This window comes from Sebastes fasciatus, chromosome 2 (genome assembly GCF_043250625.1).
Source record: "Sebastes fasciatus isolate fSebFas1 chromosome 2, fSebFas1.pri, whole genome shotgun sequence".
NCBI lineage: Eukaryota > Metazoa > Chordata > Actinopteri > Perciformes > Sebastidae > Sebastes > Sebastes fasciatus.
The window spans coordinates 11,328,119-11,348,724 of NC_133796.1; the positions used below are offsets into that span (position 1 = coordinate 11,328,119).

The window sequence follows — 20,606 nt, forward strand, 5'->3', positions numbered from 1 at the left end:
GAGGTGCACACCTGCTCTGCAAATGTAACTTTACTCATGTCCAAAAAGGTACAAAAATGCAGCGGTAAGAGTAGAAAATTAACGAACTGAGAGAAAAATGTGTTTTCAAGGAGAAGAAGGAACCTATTTTATTAAACCTGCGTTCAACCTTTTCGTCAGCTCTTTCCAGTTAATCGCAGCAAAAGAAAAACACGTCTGCCACATAGTTAGTTTAACAGATGGGCTGATCGGGTCAGAGGTGTTTCATTTCTACACATCAACTGCTGCCCCTGTCTTTTGATTTAAAAAAAAAAAAACGCGTTAGATATTTGTCAGGATGTCCGCATAGGATCGCGTGACAAAAAATAGACCTACATGTGATGAGTAAATAGAAGTTTTGAGTTGCAGGTGGCAGATTTCAACATCTCCAAGGCCTGGAGAGATCTTCTGCACAGCTTCTACTGATTTTTGCGTTTAACCACAGGAATCCTCCAGCACTTCCAACTGTCTATTGTGTCATAACAACAGTGAGATAGAGAAAAAAAGCAGGCTACAGTATAGCATGACTCCCTCTAGTTTAGTTAGATTGTCTTTGGTCCAGTAAGTCTTAACCACTGCCATGCATCTTAAAGTCCTCCAACATAATCACCCCGCCCCCTTCTAACCCCCCCCCCCCCACCCACCACCCAGTGATTCTGGGAGCAAAATCAAAACAAACATGAGCGGAGCAGCCTTGGGGAGCTGAGTGTGTGGAGGGAACAGGGGGATACAGAGGCAGCACTGTGCTGGAGCCCATTTTCTAAATTATCTTTATTCAACATTTCTCTAACAAACCCCCCCCCCCCCCCCCTCCCTCGACCCCCACTTTCTCTTCGCCTGCTCCAAAGTGGGAGTGACCCGGGGATTTAGGAGGCTCTTGTCTCTCGTAGGTACAATGTTCCATTCATGATAGCCATCGAGCCACAGTGAATGGCTGACCTGCTCTCTGTTTTCAGGGCAAGGGGGTGCTGGAGTCAAGGGCACCCAGTTCCTTCAGGTCTAGAACACAGAGACCCCTCTTTAAGGGCGACATTGATGCCAATACGACTTGACCGCTGTCCCGTTAACAGTATCAACAGAGCCAGAGAGACAGAGAGAGGGAGCCTGGAAGGGCCGTAAGTAGTGTTGTTGGAGCTGCAGCAAAATGGAGGCCAATTAAAGCCACAATGCCATAGGTTGTGGTTAGCGAGAGGAGACTGGGGGGGGTGTCTTGATGGGTTAAGATTTCCTTTTACAGAATCTCCCTTTCTGGGTTGCATTACTGTTCGGATATTCTCTGCAATTTTCGGGGAGCAATATAACTTGGCAGAACTCCCAGAAACAAGCAACAAAGCAAGCACTAGGGTCAAAATTGCATCCAAAGTTTTCCTGGCAGCAACATGCTCATGTCATGATTAAAGCAATGAAGCTGAGCCAACACCACGGGCACCGTTAGCCAATTAGAGCCCCCCTTTCCCCCTCTCCACAGCACCCGGCGTTTCTCCGTCCTGCTGCTCCAGGACTCTCTGTTCTAACCAGACAGTGTGGGAGTGATTTACACCTGGCAGGCCAGGTGGATGTGATTAAGCAGCTGGTAGGGTAGAAAACAAACATTACTGTGAGTCCTGGGCAGATCTGAAAACCACTTGTTAAACCTCAGGCAACTACAGACACACTCTCTATTTCACTGCTTGTAGAAGAACTATATATGTAAAATGGCAATTCATCGATTATTTACCAAGATTTTGAATTTTTCGTGTATTTTTTGGCCATTTCCAGGCTCTGTACTTTAACGAACTCCTCCTACAGATTCAACCCGATCGACTTCAAATTTGGTCAGTACAGTCTAAAGACCTCTGTCATGAAATGTTGTTAAAAGCTTGAGTTTTTATGAAACGACGTTGACGTGGCGTGGCGGAGAGTTTAGATGATTCGCCATTGAAAGACAAACTGTTGTAACTCGACCCAAACTTGACCTACTTCATAGCAGTCCAGGCTTGAGGACATCTACATGGCAATATTGACTCATAGTCATAGCGCCACCTACTGGCAACAGGAAGTCAGTGTTATGTGACAAACATCTGATTTACATGAAATTTACATTGTGTGATCTACACTTGATATAGAGTATCATGTTTAGTGCGTGTTCTCTAGCGGCACATAGTGGACACAGAAAGTGTTGCAGAAATTTGCAATCCGTCATTTCCTGTGCCACTCAATCCACGTAGGATATAACGTCTAACTTGTGCGTGCAGTGTCTGATGGTCACAGTAATGCAGGGCTGCGTCGATCGGCGTCCCGCAAGTACCCCCGACTTGCGCGAAGGTGCGAGGGCCCGATCATCGCTGCTTGTAGCTTTAATTGTCTATTGAGCTACTACTTTGAAGGGGTGCACAAGAGGGATTTAATATTTAATTTCATAAAGTTGAGGAACTCACAAGAAACAAATAATTAAAAAAGAATGGCCAAAATCGAAGCAGCAGAAGCTGAGATATCCTGACCTTTAGTGTGCTCCAAAAACACAGACTCCTACATTTCCCATTATGCACCTCGATAGCATCTTTCAGTAGACCCACTGCCTGATAACATACGCATCTGTCAAACGCCACACTTCCAGTTCGCAACATAGGCTTTCTGTCAAATATATTTGTATTGTATATGACATCACTATGTCATCATCAGGGTTATTTTCTCTTGACAAAACTCCTCCAGAGCCACAAAAAACATTATAACTGTTTTCACAGGTTAGGGTAAAGCCAAAGTGGTAGCATAGTGATCTACTGCACGTGTGGAGCGCATTCTCCGAGCTGAAAGTATAAACAGAACTTCTATGCGTCCGTGGTGTACACAGCTGTCCATGTACGCGTCCGTTCGACAGTATAAACGAGGCTTTAATGAGACAAAAGACGACAAGTAAACTGATCTTTATGTCTAAAATTGATGGAGTGCACCTTTAAATCCAGCTGCCTTTATATTTTCTGCTGTTCCTAATCATGGTGGCTCTAATCCAGCTTTCTAAAATGGTTCACTATTTTTAATTTTCAGTTTTTTGAGAAGCTTAATTTCCACTTGAGGTCACTTTTGTCTTCTCTGAAGAAAAGTGAAAACAGTATCAGCTAATTGTGAGCAACCAATAGTTAGAAGTGCTGTGAAATCTATCTATGTATCTTTACATGGCAGAAGAGACAAGGGCAATAAAAGGGCAAAAGATAATATGCGTGTAATGAATTCTTCGTGTAATTCCCCCAGTTCCTGGAAATTTTCAAAATCATAGTTTTCCAGACTTCCACATGAATCATATAATTATCAAATGTCCTCACTTTCCTGTGCCTGCTGCCTTCCTCTCTCCTCCCCTTGTGGACATGAGCCAGCTGTTTCTGCAGAGCGGCCTTCCAGATGATGACGATGGCGAGGGACCAGCAGTAGCGCTGCTCCCACGGCGGCACATAAATCTTTCCATAGGTCCTGAAAGACGAGCCTTTGCCTTTCGCTGTTGACAAAACCGTCTGAAGGAGTTACAGACTAGAGAAGCTTTGGTGATTGCCATTTTATTTTCCAATGAATTCCTCATTTAATAAATACATAGAATATAAAAATCACAGCTGTATAAACATTCAAATAAAAAACAAAACAACACAGCTGTGTGGAAATTTCGCCAGCAGACATATTTTGTCCAGTTGCCTTGAAAATTATATTCACAAATATTTGGATATTCAAGCGCCCTACCTGTCTGAAATCAAAACAGTGTGTGAAGACCTACAACGGCGGCTGCCACCGGCTGTTAAGCTTTTTTAGCATTTCACAGAGGCCTAGTTGTGAAGGCTTTGCAACTCACTGTATCCCTCAAATACCCAGCCAGTGCCAAACCTAAGAAAATGCAAGTCTAGTGTAAATAAGGCAGAGGCCGCACCTCTCCAGTTTTCCCCTCATAGTGGTGGAGAGGGCTCCATCAGCGGGGAGAGCATGGTGAGCCTGTGGTTCACCCACAGTAAAGGCAGTGGGGAAGGGAGGGTGAGGGAGTACGGGCATGTTTGCCGAGGCCTCAATATAATATACTTAATACTACAGTTCAAAACTGATGTGGTACTTCTTAACGTCACAGTTCCCATTTGATTGTACTTTCAGGTTTTCACAGTTTTTAGTTGCGCTGCAAATACCGTTGAATGTTTTGCGCTACAATAAACACAACAGTCTCTGTTTAACTCGCTTACCATGACAGTGTGGTATTGTCATACAAGCTGTCCAGCATTTACATATCAATGGTGTGTCAGGAGGGGGGATTTGAGGCTAAAGCAGTGCAACAACACCGTGTAAAGAGCAGGGAACCTCACATTCACCAGTGTGCAAATCCAAAATTCAAGAGCTACTTTCAGTATTTTACCAGCCAAACTTCTTTTTTTCCCTTAAAAAAGTATAAACACAACCTGCCAAATTATCAACCTTCCAGCAACAACCAAAACATTGACCGCATTTGGCTGGCAACTGTAGTATCCCACCCGGACAGCGTTCAGGGTTGGTTAGGATGTGGTGTGATGCAGGTTTGATTTGGCCCCGACAGAGACCTGGTCAGGTGAACGCTCCGTGTCCAATCTGAACACTGACAGGCAGTCTGGTGCTCAGTTCCCACGGTGGCCGTCAAGCTTACTGCAAACAGCAAGCTGAGAAAACACAAATGATAGATGTGAGTTAGGCTTCACTTTTTCAAGATTACAAGACATTGACAATTTTAAATGTACTACTATATTTTAAATAATAAAACTAAAACGACTCTGTGGGATCAGTAACCACATCAGTGCCTTCAGGATTACACAGAATAATATTTAAATTGATATCTCTTCTATACCCTACTTTCTCTCAACCTACCCTTTTGACTTCTACTTCAATCACCAATTTCCTAAAACACCATTTGAACAAATTTAATTAAAGAGGAGCTCTTATGCTTATTTTAAGGTTCATACTTGTATTTTGGGTTTCTACTAGAACATGATCAAAAAATGCTTTATTTTTATCATGCCGCCTGCGCTGCAGCATCTCTTTTTCGCCCTCTGCCTGAAACGCTCTTTCCCCTCCGAAAGGCCCAGTCTGCTCTGATTGGTCAGCTGGCCCTATCTGTTGTGATTGGTCAACCCAACCAAAGTCTTTGGACTGCCCTCCTGCTCCGCTCTAACTAGCTTTGTTTGAGGGCGTGCCAAATTAGCTGCTAGGCAGGTGTTATGCAAATGTGTTACTTGGTGACATCACCATGTTACGGAAAAAAGGCGGGACTTCAAGCAATGCGTTTCAGGCAGTTCAGGAGCAGTGTTTCGGTCGTGTCTAGAAGGTAACCCGCAAATTGAGAAATCTGATCTGAAATCCACAAAAATTCTCCCGAGACTCGCTGCCCGACCTATCCTGACCTTAACTATTCAAGATCAATGCCTAACCTTAACCATCTTGTGAGGGTTTCCCAACTCACGGGTTACCTTCTAGACACGACCAATTTTCTGTGGGGGATAGTTCCTCCCTTTGGCGTGGACTTTGGGCTTTGTAACTTTGCAGACCTTTTACATGCACAAAAAAATACATAACACACTAAAGGAAAGGGAGAAAAGCACAAAAGCATAATAGGTCCTCTTTAATATATATGCTGAATATAAGCATCACACTTTACTAGCCATGGAAATACCTCTGCCTAGAATTGTGAGTCCGCTCCTCTCAGGCTTACACTGATCATGCAGGTCTGTGAGGGTTTAGTGCTCCAGGGGGGCGACGTTGTAACTGGGCCACTGAAACACTGTGTGCAGCTTAACATCTAAAATTGTCTGAGGGTTACAGCGTGATAGTTCTCAGCAAAAAAATGTGCTGCTTGTTTCGGTGTAGTCTAAGGTCACCAGACAGACTTGGGCGTTGCTGCGACCCTTCTCTAGTACAGCTGCTGCTGGATCAGCGCCAGCGAGTACGGCTGACTGTGGTGTGGTTTTATTAAAACAACAGCAGCAGAATAAGAAGCCACGTTCTTCACGAAATTCGAGCGGCCTCCAGAGTCACTGGTGCCCTTCCCCCATCCCCATTTTTTTGATTCATAATTCCCCAGGAATTTCTTGCTGAGAACAGGATATTGTCTGGGCTTTAGGTATCCACTCTCCATCCAGGAACTGAGCCCAGAAAATACTGGGAATTAGGCTGCGTGTATGGGTTACAGCTTGGGAAGTTCAAGTATATTAAAATGGAACTTATATCATTGTTTTTTATCTAGTTTAGTAGTTTGTTTATATAGTGAACAGACATAGAAGTTGCAGTATATGAAATGTTACTGCTTTTTATATTAAAGTTTTTAAATGTTGCATTGGTTGGCTTTGATATGTACTGAATAAACGCCGATTCCTAAAATATATGTGAAGCATATTCACATGTGAGTATGTGAAAGGAATGAAGTGTAGATGTGTGCTGTTGTTTCTGGTGTTTGTGTGTTTGGAGAGTAACAAAGTCTCAGTTTCACAAGGTAGGCTTTACAAGAGGGCAGAGGACAGAGCAGCCCAGGGCTGCACTGAAATGAAATCAAAGAGCCAGACAGTCCTGCGGGGTGGCCAGCGCAGCAAGAGGATGGCTCATATTTTACTAGTGGAAAAAAACCTTTAATGAAAGGACATTTCATTGCAACTTTAGGCGGCCATTCCTCACTTGACCTCTACCATTTTCCCGTAACAAACCTCCATAAAGTCACTTATCAGCACGGTTCTCAAAAACACACTTTCGTGAGCAGAGGAGCAGTTTATACAACACAGAAAGGAAACTCACAGCTTCTGACGGAGTCCGCAAGAGGTTCTCGATCCAGAGACACGTCCCTCTGAGTTTCCTGCATCTGAAAAATAAACACATACCTATAATCGCCCAAAACTAATAACCAAAACATGGACATTAAATACAGATATAGGGACTAAAAAGAAGTCCTAATCTTGCCCCTAATCTCTTTTTGAAATCGACCATATTGTGTGTTCTCAGAGGCAAATTTATTCATACAGTCTGAGGACGTGTATCTAATCCTTCAGTTGAGTAAATGAAAGGAATGCATGCTTACCTTGATATGCTTTTTGAGGTATTCAGCTCTGGACATGAGGCTTTTAATCTGGCGAGAGACATCAAATTCAAATAAATGTAATTACAATTTACACTTTCAATGCAAGTGTATGCTCATGCTTTCATATGCACTGTATTGATAATGTGTTCTACCGATGTTTTTTAGACACGCGTGGTGCGAGGGACGGCAATGTTAGTCGTTCAGTCAACTTTCGTCCTAGGGTGACCTGGGGCCTCATGTATATACGGTGCGCACGTACTAAAATGTTGCGTACGCTGTGTTTCACGCACATGCCCGGATGTATAAAAATCAACGTGAGGTGAGAATGTGCGGACCGTGCCGCAAACTCTAGAACAGTTGTGAAAATGTGCGGGCCGGCCAGCAAACTCTGTCATTTGACAGTGCCAAACTACAAAGTACTGAAACTCGCCAAATGTGCCAAAAATATTTTTTCCACTGAACTTACTGAGCTTTGTTTATGATGTGAGGTAAAAAAACACATTTCTTCACTAGTTTGCGCATAATGTTTAACATCAGTATTTTTCTGCTATTTAAAGGGTGAATTATTCAGATAGTAAGATACGTCTGCATAGGCAGGTTCACAACGCGAATACACTCTGCTACTTCAAAGTTTGAGGGCCCTCTCCCCCTAAACAACGGCATTTTGAGGCTGATGGATCCGTGCGTTACGCACCTCCTCTCCGGTTGTGTTCGACTGCAAGCCTGTGTGTAATGCATTTCCGGACATCTTCTCATTTTGAGATTAATGTTTTTTTGTGCATGGTCCTTGTTTAAAAAAGACTAATAATACTAATTTACTTCCAGGGCCTCTGGTCTACAATAATAATATAATCAGAAGATGATTCTCTACAAAAAACTTTCAATTACCGGATATATTTTCGGAGCCGTGCTCGTTTACTATAAACTGCGGTGTGGTGCAGCAGGAGACAGTATCATTAAGATGCATTGGGACATAAACGCCATGTCAAAATCAGATTTAAGTGATCGGCTCTGCTGATGTGCTTCTTGCTCTGTTATTTTTTGAAAACATTTCATATGGCGCACATGTGCGAGTAGTAACTGCTGTCGTCATATGCTTGAGGGTGCTCTTTACTGTGGTAATCGGTCCTCTGGTGATCATGAAGGTTCTTGGCTGCACCTCATACCTAGTTATATCACCACTATGTCGCAGTATAAAGCAAACCCTCTTGGGCATTACTGCAGTAACATCTGAGGTTCGTAATCACAGGAGACCTAAACTGATGGCTTCCATAATGTCCCTCTAAAACACCAATCTGATGCGGTAAATGATCATTCTGACCACAGGTTTTTAGTATTCAGTCCTGACCCCAACCTTATGTAGCCGCAGCACTTTAATCACCATCCCTTTAATCACAATAAATGTGGAGGAAATCTACATTGGTAGGAGGATGGCTCATGGGACGTATTGATAACTTGCAGAGGTACATCTACTGAAAAAACAGGCCACAGAACAACAGGACCTCACGTATGTTTCGCCATAATGACAATAGATCAAAGCTGTGGCTCACTTATGAGAATTTGGGATTTTGAATTACAGCTTTGGTAGGCTAAAGTGTGCTCTAGAGTACATATGAACGCACACGGAGGCCAGTCGTGGAAGCATGTGCTGGCTCTTTTGGGTTCTCGCATTCACACGTGCTTTCTATTGAATCCCCCGCCCCCGCCTCCCTAATGCTGTGTTAGATTATTACAGCCGCATCTGAATTTACTTAAGACAAGCACCCATAAAACTTCAAATAGGGAGGTCTATGAGGCCCACTCAAACCCCCATCACCCTTCTGGGGTTTGTTGGTGAAATACCGGTGTCTGTTGTTGGCTCAATTACAGGCTAAACAATGCACAAAACACAAGAGTTTTGGAGCATTAATGGCAGACATGCACAAGTCGTTGCATGTGTGCGTCAAAGTATAATATCAATGCTACTGCTCAGGGTCTGGATTCCCAAAAGTTACAGCCAGCAAATTCACTGTAACATCCGAAATGTAGGGTTTATTCAAGTATATTCAGGTTGGTGTCCAAAAGCATGTAGTCTACAGGAAAGGTTTTATCAGTGCAACAAGACAAGAGAAAATAAATGGCAGGACTTTGGTGGTTTTTATTAAAGTTCATTATTGTTACTCTGATTTATTTATTTAATTTATTGACAGACACAAAAGTCGTTTTGCTGTTTAAACCAAAATGTTTTTTTGTAACATGTTACGTAAGTTACCTATGTCTGTTAATTTCAATTTCAACTTTAATTAAATTACGATGATTGTTAATGACTGACAATTAACAAATTTAATCTTTAGTTTAAAACGGGCAGAAGAAACAAGCTGTAAATACTGACATAATATCACATTTTAAAGAGGACCCATTATGCGTTTTTCTTTTTTAAATAGTTTTTTTGTGCATGTAAAATGTCTGCAAAATTACAAAGTCCAAAGCCCAGGCCAAAAGGAGTTACTCTCCCCCACAGAAACACTGCTCCTAAACTGCCTGAAACGCCTTGCTTGAAGACCCGCCTTTTCTTCTGTAACGTGGTGATGTCACCAAGTAACACGTTTGCATAACACCTGCCTAGCGGCTAGTTTGGCACGCCGTCAAACAAAGCAAGTTAGAGCGGAGCTGGAGCGGAGTCCGAAGAGTTTGGTTCGGTTGACCAAAGACAACAGAGTGGGCCACCTGAATATGAGCATAATAGGTCCTCTTTAAGTTAATTTGGCGAACTTGTCAGCAAACAGTTGGTTATTCACACGATATTCAGGTGGTCACTCTCCTTTTAGCTCTTTTTGTTGTTGTTTCCACCAACTTTGGAGGGAAATACCTCCTACTATTTAGCTGCTAAATGCTCTACTGTGTTCACCAGCTTATCGCTAACTTTGTCTCTCTGCTGTTTGCTGCTGGGCAGGTATCGTACGATTGGTTCGTAGAGCTATTTCGCTGAAAAAAGCTGCCCGCTGCGGCCGAAACCAACGATAATGAGAGCAGCAACCAAAACAGTAAAGTTGTGGGCCGTAAAACCAAGCCAATGAGCTGAAAGACGTTATAAAACTTTTTAGAGTTCTTTGATAATTCTCTTGGTTGTCACTACATGTGACTCTTTTCACATACAAGTGGTCATGTGATCCATTGGGGATATAACATTTTTTATTATAGCCGTTTTAAGTGTCCAATTATAAAGTGGACAGTGATCTATGTGTATGTAAGATGATGGATTACGTTATTTGGCCTTTACCGCAAAAAACATGTGCACATGTGTCTGCTAAAAAAAGGCTCATGGGTCATGTGATGGAGCGTCTACTGCGCTAGGTGATCAGCCGAGGGCTCGTTGGAGGTGACAGATGGGTCGTGACTCAACCAGGAGCCGCCTCTCGCCTACTCACCTCGCCGTGCAGCAGCTCTCTCCTGCGGCCCTGGGGCTCGGCTGGCTCACCAAGAGAGAGAGAAAAAAAAAAGATGGGGAGAATAATGAGGAGAGGAAGGGAGGAGAGAGCTACCTAATCACCTTGTTTGTTCAAGAAGAGGTCAACGACTAGATTGGATTTCGCTAGCGTGTAGACTGGGGGCTCAAGGGTGGATTGTAATGTTGGCCGGTGTTTTCGCAGCCAGTCATCCTGGAGGGTAGAGTGACAGAGAGGGAAGAGAGAGAGAGGGGAGGAGGACTCTCTGGTGGCAAGGCATGTTGGGAAGCTGTGCAACAAAGAGCTCTTAGCCAAACAAAGAACCAATGTTTTCTCCCCACAATCCCCCCTGGTGGTATCCGCTGTGCCACACAACGAGGCTCCCTGACACCGGAGAGAGAGGCTGGTTAGGATGGCATGGGATTAGCTGCTGGATCAGTGTATCATATGTTACTGATCCACTGACAAGACAAGCTTGTAGCATTTACAATCTGTCAAGTCTTTTAAACGACGAATCTTCAACAGCTCTCGTTCATTAGGGAGATAATAGTTTTTATTTGTTTTCCAGTGTGCAATAACACAAAGAAATGAGAGTGTGCTGTCTGAATGGGAAGCATATGGCAGGGCTCTCATACCACACACAGGGTGCTGGCACCAGGTCTCATCCCGGCTCAAAGCCACATCTGGATCACTCTATCCCACCTCTTCCATTAGGCCGATCTTCCAGATGAGCTCATGAGCCCGGCCTAATGGACGCCAGGCCGCAGAGAGAAAGAGAGTCGCTGGAGTCTCTTCTGTAGCGCCTCTGTCTGTTTGTCTGTCTGTCGCTTATTAAGTGTCTCCGTCTCTCTCCAAGTCTATTGCTTCACTCTGTCTTTCTGTCTTCTCTGTCAGTTTGTCTTTTGCACTTTCTAAATCACTTCGCCGAGTTATTTTCTATTTCTTTGACACTTTCAGTCTTTTTACATCCATCTCTGTTAAAGTATCTGTCTTGTTAAGAGTCTCTGTCTTTGCCTCATTCTCTCTGTTTCCAGTTTAGTATCTCCATATCTTTACTCTCTCTCCAAGTTGTTTTTGTCTCTATTTTGCAGCCTTTCCCTTGAGTATCATTTTCTTTGTTCAGCCTTTTATTGACTTGTCTCAGTTTCTGGCTGTACCATCAACTCTAAATGAACATCTCTCTTAGTCAGCTCATCTAGATCACTTTACATGCCCTTGTATCTGCCTTTCAAAATTACTCCAAGTCTCTCTTATTCTGTTTCTCTAATAACAAATGTGTGCAAACACACACAGCAAGCCTGAGGTCTGAGGTGATGTTTCTGAATGCAGGAACCTTAATCAGATGTGGGACTACAATATGGTTATCAACTGCTGTCAAAGTATCCTTCAGCAAGGCACCTTTGCTCCAGTGGAGTGGCTCAGTAGCCAACAGCAGTAAAGGACAGGATAATTGTATAAAACCATCTTGTTTGGAAAGAAAGGAGTTTATCTACCTGCTAGCGCCAACAGTAGTTCTCCTAAGCACCGCTGGTACACATCCAGAGCCTCGTGATCATCCGATCCACTCTCCTCCTATAATGGAGGATTGAAAATGAGGCAAAACATTGCTTTATATCTGACATCAGAGACACTTGGTCTGTTGTATTACTTCTGCTTCACTCTGCCTTTGTGTGCATCTCTATAGCAGTGGCATGATCCAGCAGTGCCCCCTTCTAACCTTAGCAGTGGCAGCAGAGGCCACCTCCAGAGCAGCCAGCAGTCGCGGTTGGTCTCGAGACATTTCTGGAGTAGAAAGAAGACAGGAAATAATTCTTTGAGTCCTACTGTATATCAGCCTGAACGCACCATCAATGCATTCTACTAGAAAATATGCTATACTTTGTAATCAGCATGCCCCTGTGGTATCTTAAAGGCCCTGACACACGAAGCCAACGGTCGTTTGGGGCCGTCGGTGAGCGTCTGTCGCCCTAGCTTTTGGCTCTAGGCTGAACTCGTCAGAGGTTTTTCAGCCGATTCAGCATGTTGAATCGGTGTCGGAGCTCGTCGGTGAAAGAAATCACACTGATTGGCGGTTAAGCTTAAGCGAATCAGTGCATGAGAAGAGAAACGGACGCGAGGAAAGCAAACAAACGAGTAAAGTCAAGAGGGCACACACAGAAGGCTCTTCTCATTTTTCATGTCATCTGATCGTTCCAATACACGGATATTTTCACAACGACATGGCCATCTGGAATCAAACTAAGTAGTGAGTGAGACTAGTGTGAAAACGGTTGGCAAACGCAGTTTTGTTCCATGTACGTATCATAACAACGACTTGTATATTCGCAGTCCTCGGTCTTCCGATTTCCCCTTTTGAATGACGACTACAGACTACCGCCGCCTGCTGGTGTGGAGAGTTATTTCCTCTCACGCAGGAGCAGAATGTACGTGCCAACTGGCCGTCGGCTGTAGTCTTTGCGGTGTGTTCAAGTGCAACTTGTCTGCCAAGACAAAGGCGACGTGAAGTGACGTAACAGCCTTCATCAACGCTAGTTCTTTGATGTCGGTTTGGTGTGTCTGGGCCTTAAGACTATTGTCTAAGTGAACTTGAGATAGTTCGATTTTAAAAGGTTTCACAATATTGATTTAAGGGCAACATGGTAATACAGCATAAGTGTCCTTGAGCAAAACACCAAATCCCTAAGAGTCACCCTAACTGCCATTCTGTAGCTGAACCTGACCTTTGACCTCTGGGGCAGGGGAAAAGAAAATTTAAATTTCCTCAAAGGATTCATTAGAAAGGATCAAACATCTTTGCTATGCAGCAGTTGAATGCATTTTTCCATTACTAAAATAGCACATATTTGAAGATGTATGTACAAGAATAATAATTAAACAGGGGAAAAATGACTAAAACCCCATTATTTGATTAAAACCAAAGACAAAAACACACATTGCATTACTCAGGTTGTCTTATCATACAGCTCCTGACCATACTAGGCTAATGCCGACATACAGTGGCCCTGCCTCTGCACTGAGATGTGTTGGTTACCTCGGAGGACATCCCTGGAGGTCCGGGCCTCCTCAAAGCTCAGTCTGTAGTCTGAGGCCACCAGGGCTTTCAGCTCCTCGGCTCTGGATACATACTGGCTGACCTGTGGGAAGTCCTCTTACATTGACTCAACCTAATCATGTCAACCACACCATATGCTCTCCATCCACACCATATGGTATTCATAGAGGAGAATTCATTCCAAGTGAAAGCCACTGGAGTGTAAAAAAAAAGACCAATTGAAAAAAAGAAAGTAATCCAAATGTAAATGCGAGGAGAGGCCTACCTTCTGCCTGATGGCGTCTTTACGTTGTCGGTCTGTCTCGTCTGGGGAGGGCGGAGAACAGAGATGTTTTGGTTTTACATTTAGTGCGTTTACTTTGCCAGTTTATTGTGGTGGAACAAAGGCAGTGCATTGTTGAAGGGCTTAAGCCACAGACAGGATATGAGAGTAGCTGTTGCTCTTACGGTGAATGGCGGGGACAAAGTGCTCAAGGGCACCGCAGTAAAGAGAGAGCGCAGCGGACCTCTCCCCCTCCTGGTCCTTCTGAACGGCCTGCAGGACCAGCTCTTTCTGAAAAGAGGAAATAGGAACTGGCATCACTGGATGCAAACCGCAGCCACAATTCAAATTGCTTATGCATGCATGCAGAGTCATGCGTGAAGGCACATGTGGGGCAGGCATGAGCACAAACCTACTAACACATCTGTACATGTGCTCAGTTAATCACACACATTATTCATGGTCATCTAGAGTAGACACACACATTCCCTCTCTTCTTATTCTCTCACCGCTTTCGCTAGGCTCTCTGCGCTCGGCATGTGCTCCATATCCATGAAAGGGTGGGTGAAGAACTCGGCGAAGGTGATCCGGGCATCTGGATTTCTCTCCAGCAGCCGCAACAGAAGGTCTCTGCAGTCCTTGGATACCCTGGCCCCAGGAGGGAGCTGGTGCACAAAACATGACCTTATTATGTTGCACTCAATCCACAGGACAGTCCAAGGGAAAAGGACAGCAGATTGTTGCCAGAGACCTTCAGTCTCAGTCAAAAGATGACCTTAAAACTCTCTGTGAATCCCTGGGTAATGGGCCATATGCTAATGCAATCCATTTAGCTCGTGCCTAACGTTTGACACAAGGATTCAAGTGTTTTGAAAGCCCTCCATCATTAAAAGAACAGATATCCTTCACTGCCACAACGATAATTAACATTTGGCTTGTGTATGCAGCGGGCAAATCAGGACAGAGACACCACTATGACTTTTAATTGTCAGTAATCAGTTACGTTTCATTTCAACATATAAAACTCAATGCAAAAATGATCTAATTAGGATTTTAAACCACATTAATTACAGGTGTTTTTACACATATATCATTAATTCAACTTCTAGAAGAAACATTAGAATTTTGTGTTTCTTAATGGGTCATAATTGAAAATATTGTAAAGGCCTGTTAACAAACTTTAAAAAAAAAAGTCTTTATTTGTATTCCAGATTGTTCCTTTATCTAGGCTTCATTTACATTTTAGATAGTTAACTGGAGATGAGCAATAATAAGTCCTTGTTTCAGCTGAGCACCTCCACTGTCAGTCCTCCTGGAGTGGGATACAGGTATAGTGTGAAAGTATGCCATCTAGTGGTTTAATGGTGAAAATTCACAAAAACTCAATCAGGGAAAATGTGTTTTTAACAAACTTGGGCCTCTTTTGAGTATTAAAAAATTAATTACAAGGATAATATGCTAACAGAGGTGAGTTCAGCCATTAAATACTAGATATTACTCACTACAAGTTCTCTAATTTCCAGGTGATGAGATAATGTATGTATATTTGGATGATTTGGTTTAAAAAAACAAAACGCAGGTTACACCCCAACAGTGTTACTGTTCCGAATCAATCACTGAATGAAATACAGCACGTCATGCACTGACTTTTGATGCACTGGCAAACGGACATTTAGTCATTTTCCCAAAAGAAGCACTTCTCCTTTGCAGATTTCCGTTATTCTAGACATAATACAGTATTTGACATTCGGAGTATGCTCAACATGTGCACCAGTGTGACCAGTGAGTCATTCATATTGTTCAAAAGTATCAAGCTTGAATGCCAATTCTGTGAGACAAGGAGAGGGTGGAGAGATAATCACCTGTCAATGCACAGGGGAGGAGTTTAGAGAGAGGGAGGTTATATAAAAGCTGGGTGACTTCTGTTCAAATCCTTTTGTCTGAGACCATGCTGCCACACCAGTAAGTCTATTTAAATGTTTGTCATGTGTTTCATGATGACCCGATGTGTCATGATGTGTTTTCATTGAAGGCCACAAGCTGAAACACATTGGTCTCACAAAAGAGTTGTTCTCAATACTTCAAGTGACGCTGAAGTTTTGACCTCTTGAGACTTTTTCCCTTCTGCATGAACCTTGCAAGTAGGTGAAGTTCTGCCAGAAACCCCCAGTTATGCTCTTATGTCCCATAAGTTGTTGCAGCAATTTTTGGGTTGATATCCTTTTTTACACAGATTTGATGCTAAATTTAACCATTTTTACCACTTGAGAATTGTCCAAGGGAATTGTGTAGTTTCATATGATACCAGTATCTTCACTCTAGCCCGCTACAGCCTCAGAAAGACAGTAATGTCGGCCGGAAGTGGGTCTCAAGAGGGTTAATATTCATATCAGTTAGAAGCTCTATGGTCCAGTCAACCTTATACTCTCCAATCAGGCAATAATAATCAACTCGCATCACATGTCAAATTCAGATTATAAAGTATTTTTTTTACATATATTTAAGCAAGATTGCTGACTGTCTCAGTCAAGCAATTGACTAATGAGAAACACATTTATTGCTCAACACTTACCTCAATAGGTTGGTTACTCCGGATCTTCTCCTCCAATTCAGCGTATGACCTCGATGCAAATGGTGCTCGCCCAAACAGTGCCTCTATATGCACACAAATGATGTTGAGTAGACTATTCCAAAAGGATAATCTGCAGTGATGAAAACTAATGCACCTACTGTACATTAGCTTAGTTTCAGGCAAAGGGTATGCATGCTTCAAATGCTCATACTGGATGAAAACAATTCGTAGTTTTGCTACCTTAAATATCTCTTGCATTAAACTTGTCATCGACATGAATGATGGTCTTTTGTGAGAAATTCTTAGTCAACAGTCTGTAAATTAAGTGTGTCTCTTATTTGGCTTGACTGTGACAGCAACTCCTCCCATTGTACAATGTTGCTCCACACAGTGCCATTACTGTAGTGTGCTATTGCACAATTACTGTACCACAGTGAAAAGGGGGCAAACCAGGCTACCATTTTATGATTAATGGCACAATTGTATCTGTGACCTACTCGGCACGCTCTTTTCAAGCCTGCAGGGCCAGTCAACTGATGAGCCTTTTATTGTAGAAGAAGTGATGTTGAGTTGTTAAAAATTAAGGGGGACTTGCGCTACACAGCATAAAACAGTTACACCAGAATCTGTGCATAGGAATACGTTTTGGTCACCTGAATACATAATGTAGCAGCATTACAGTAAACTCTCAAGCAGTGTGCAATTCATTATGAGGATATTCCACATTCAAAAGAGATGAAAAGGTGAACACAAAGTACTCACCATAGAGAATAACTCCCACTGACCAGAGATCCACCCTGGAGTCATACTGGCGTCGGCACACCATCTCAGGAGCCATGTAAAGAGGAGAACCTCTCAGGGCACTCTGCTCATCCCACGGTGACATGTACTGGGCAAAACCAAAATCTGAAAGCAAATCAGAGTGTGAAAAAACATGTTCACTCAGACAGGTTCCAGTGGATGCAATGAATCCCCTACAACTGATGTGTTTATACTGCAAAATGCACAAAGGGGTGTTGTTTGAAGCCACACGTTTAAGTAGAGTTTAATAAGCAAATGAGGCCTGTGCAAATCAATATGTGTTTACTTGATTGTTTGACTGTGTGAGTGGGCATGAGATCACCTGCTAGTTTTAGGACGGAGCCGCTGAGCAGAATGTTCTGAGGTTTCAAGTCCAGGTGAGAGATGTTTCGCTCATGAAGAAACTGGAGGGCGCAGGCTGTTTGTGCAGACACACATAGAAATACACAGTGATATTAAACTCAGCCCACATCAAGCAGAAGCCATAAAGTTTGCACTGAGCACAAACTTGTGTCACACAAGAATATACTGTTTATTTCTACAAAAAGAGTTCCAAACAATTTACATGAATGCATGGCTGTCAAAACTCCCTAGATTAAAATAATACTAACTGGTACGCAAAGAAGCTGATGACATAGAACCAATGCTGATGTGATTTCTTTTAAAAAATGTATGACTCACCCATCTGTTGCAGGAAGCGCCGGGCCACCCTCTCAGGTAAAATCCTGCGACTGCGAATGAAGCGGGAGAGATCGCCGCCAGAACACCACTCCATGATCAGATAAATATTCTCAGCATCCCACTGGTGAAAAAGAAGAATTCAGACAATATATGCATATATACTTTTGGACATTTGTAACCATCTCTACTGGGAGAGTGATGCTTTCCTGCTGTGCCCTAATCAGCATAGCTTGCATGGATGGATACACGCCAGGGCATAGTTTCATTAGCTCTTACGGACTGGAAAATGTATTTATTCACAACACATCCCTTGTACAAGCTACAACAAACCTAAAAGCTACAAATAATCTTACCTGAAAGTCTTTAAGCTGGACTATATGAGGGTGACGCATCGTCTTGAGTATTTCAATCTCTGTGAGCAGGTTTTCTGTCGATGCTCTGTTCAGAGTCTTCTTCGCAACCACCTTCACTGCCACCACCTCTCGACTGTCCCCCTGCAACGTCACAGTCAACAACTAATCTTCAACCTTTGCTTTACAGAGTTTACTGTAGCATGCAAAAGTTGGAGTGCAGAAATCACATTTAATAATGGCTAATATCTTTCACATACATTGCAACATTAAGTATGGTAAACAAAGTAAAGTGAAGTACAGGGAAGCTCACTCACAGACCTTGAGTTCAAATAGAAACATGAATGTTGTAGCAATTTTTTAACAAAACATGTTTCCCCTGACCCCTTCACTTAAACTCACCTTTCTGTAGGCTTTGTAGACTGTAGCATAGGTACCACTGCCCAGCCGCTCTGTGAGGATGAAGTCGGACAGTTTTGGAGGAGCAAAGCTGGTTGAAGCCATGCTGACGACAGCAGCATCAAATTTCCCACAATCAGGTCCTGGGGCTGGAATGTAAGATCAATATGTTATTTATACCAAATGAATGGCCTGATCTTCACCTTTCTACAGGGAGGTCAGAGGTCAAGGTCAGCTGCAGAATAAAGATGGTAATCTTTGACCTCAGTGAGACAAAGAAGGGATGCTTTATGGACCTTCTAGTTAAGGAACAGTCTCTCTACTACAAGAGAAAATGAAAGAGAAATAAAGCATAATATGCATTTATCATTTCACCACTGTGATTGTCAATCATTTACAGAGTTTACAGTTCAAAGTTTACAGAATTAGTTTACTGGTTTATAGTCACTTCATGTACCCCGAATACACGCCGAATTTAAAACAGCCTCGTTAAATGTCTTGATCTGTATTCTGACATGCATTTCTCTTCAAAATAAATAAGTAAACTGTAAACAGCCAGTTTGTTCAACTGACTTTGGTTTGCATCAGTTTGGGAGGTGGCAGGCTACAAGTTCTAGCTCGTTAACCTAGCACATGCTGTGCTGGCAATGTACAGCTGTTCAACCAAAAATAAAACTAGTAGATTTATAAAATAGATATGCAAATAGCTGACACATACCTGTAGGCTAATAGATCCACATCACATGGATGGAAAGTCAATGTTTACATTGCTGACAGGTTTTGGTCGAAGGCTGCTCTGCAGTGATCAGCTGACAATAAAATGTGTTAGAAAAATATGTTACTGCCTCCTAGCGTCGGTACTCCATCACTGCAGAATATCAACCACTGTTCAGCAGAAGTATATTTCTGGCTCCCTTGTAGGTCTGACCAAGTACCACCCACACACAGTTATAATATAGATGACCTTCGAATTAACTTAAAACATTTTTTTTCATTATTATTATTTACTTATTTATTTATTTATCTCACTTATTGTAAGTGTTGGTATTATTATTATTATTATTGATATTATTATCATGACCTCATCATCATCATCATTATTATTATTCATATTATTAATATATATATGTGTATGTGTATATACTGTATTATATATATATTTAACTCATTTATTTATTTTTGTTTTGTTTTTGTTCCCCCTATGCTCTACCCATAAAAGGAAGGATATCTGTATGTGTGTGTGTAGATATGTGTGCATGTGTACAGTATATTTGTTTAAGAGTAGATATATGTTATATATGACCATCTAGCCACATCACACACACACACACACATTCTTCAACCTGCTTTTATCACCTTGTATTGTTTTTGTACTAGTAGTAATAGTTATTAATTTTTATTTTTATTTTTATTTTTATTTTTATTTTTATTTTTATTTTTATTTTTTAATTTTAATTTTTTAAATTGTATTAATTTTTTTCCTGCCCATCTACTGCTCCACACTCCAGTCCAGTAGGTGTCGGTTATACCTCAAAGCTGAAGAAGAAGAAGTGGTGGTCAATATTATTATTATTATTATTAGTAGTAGTAGTAGTAGTAGTAGTTATTAATTTTTTTTTACTTTTTATTTTTTTATTTTTTTTTATTTTTGTATTTTTAGTATTGTTTGAATTAAAGTATTAGTAGTAGTAGTAGTAGTAGTAGTTATTAATTTGAATTTTATTTTATTTTTTATTTTTTATTTCTTCATTTTTATTATTTTTTAAATTTAAATTAAAAAAAAAAAAAAAAATTCTTGCGAACCTACTGCGCCACACCCCAGTCCAGTAGGTGGCGGTATTACCTCAAAGCTAAAGGAGAAGAAGAAGAAGAAGTGGTGGTCAATATTATTATTATTAGTAGTAGTAGTAGTAGTAGTAGTTATGAATTTGAATTTTATTTTTTATTTTTTATTTTTTATATATATGTATTATTATTTATTTTTTTAATATATTTTTAGTATTTTTTTAA

General features: G+C 41.8%; 1 protein-coding gene across 2 annotated transcripts; it reads right to left on the reverse strand.

The window, feature by feature from the left end:
* Positions 1–3,529: 3,529 nt before the first annotated feature.
* On the reverse strand, positions 3,530–19,440 carry ulk3 (unc-51 like kinase 3). 2 transcript variants are annotated; one of them, XM_074661687.1, is made up of 17 exons: positions 19,315–19,440; positions 18,600–18,745; positions 18,201–18,341; positions 17,848–17,968; positions 17,489–17,584; positions 17,128–17,271; positions 16,366–16,448; positions 14,303–14,458; positions 13,979–14,084; positions 13,797–13,837; positions 13,511–13,613; positions 12,197–12,261; positions 11,973–12,051; positions 10,462–10,502; positions 7,055–7,102; positions 6,775–6,838; positions 3,530–4,655 (listed from the first exon to the last, which is right to left on the reverse strand). In XM_074661687.1, exons 2-17 carry the CDS (start codon positions 18,699–18,701, stop codon positions 4,639–4,641), a joined length of 1,407 nt encoding a protein of 468 aa, XP_074517788.1. In that variant the 5' UTR covers positions 18,702–18,745; positions 19,315–19,440; the 3' UTR covers positions 3,530–4,638. The 2 variants fall into 2 exon arrangements, with proteins under 2 accessions (XP_074517788.1, XP_074517794.1); XM_074661693.1 differs by lacking the exons at positions 3,530–4,655; positions 6,775–6,838; positions 7,055–7,102; positions 10,462–10,502 and adding an exon at positions 10,584–10,692.
* Positions 19,441–20,606: the final 1,166 nt, after the last annotated feature.

Bases quoted from the DNA above. Each gene is read 5' to 3' on its own strand.
- ulk3 (XM_074661687.1), bottom strand. From the start codon at position 18,701: ATGGCTTCAACCAGCTTTGCTCCTCCAAAACTGTCCGACTTCATCCTC. The intron at 18,342-18,599 runs GTGAGTTTAAGT...GTGACGTTGCAG, and splicing joins TCTACAAAGCCTACAGAAAG to GGGGACAGTCGAGAGGTGGT. The intron at 12,052-12,196 runs GTTAGAAGGGGG...CCTCCATTATAG, and splicing joins CCTCTGCTGCCACTGCTAAG to GAGGAGAGTGGATCGGATGA.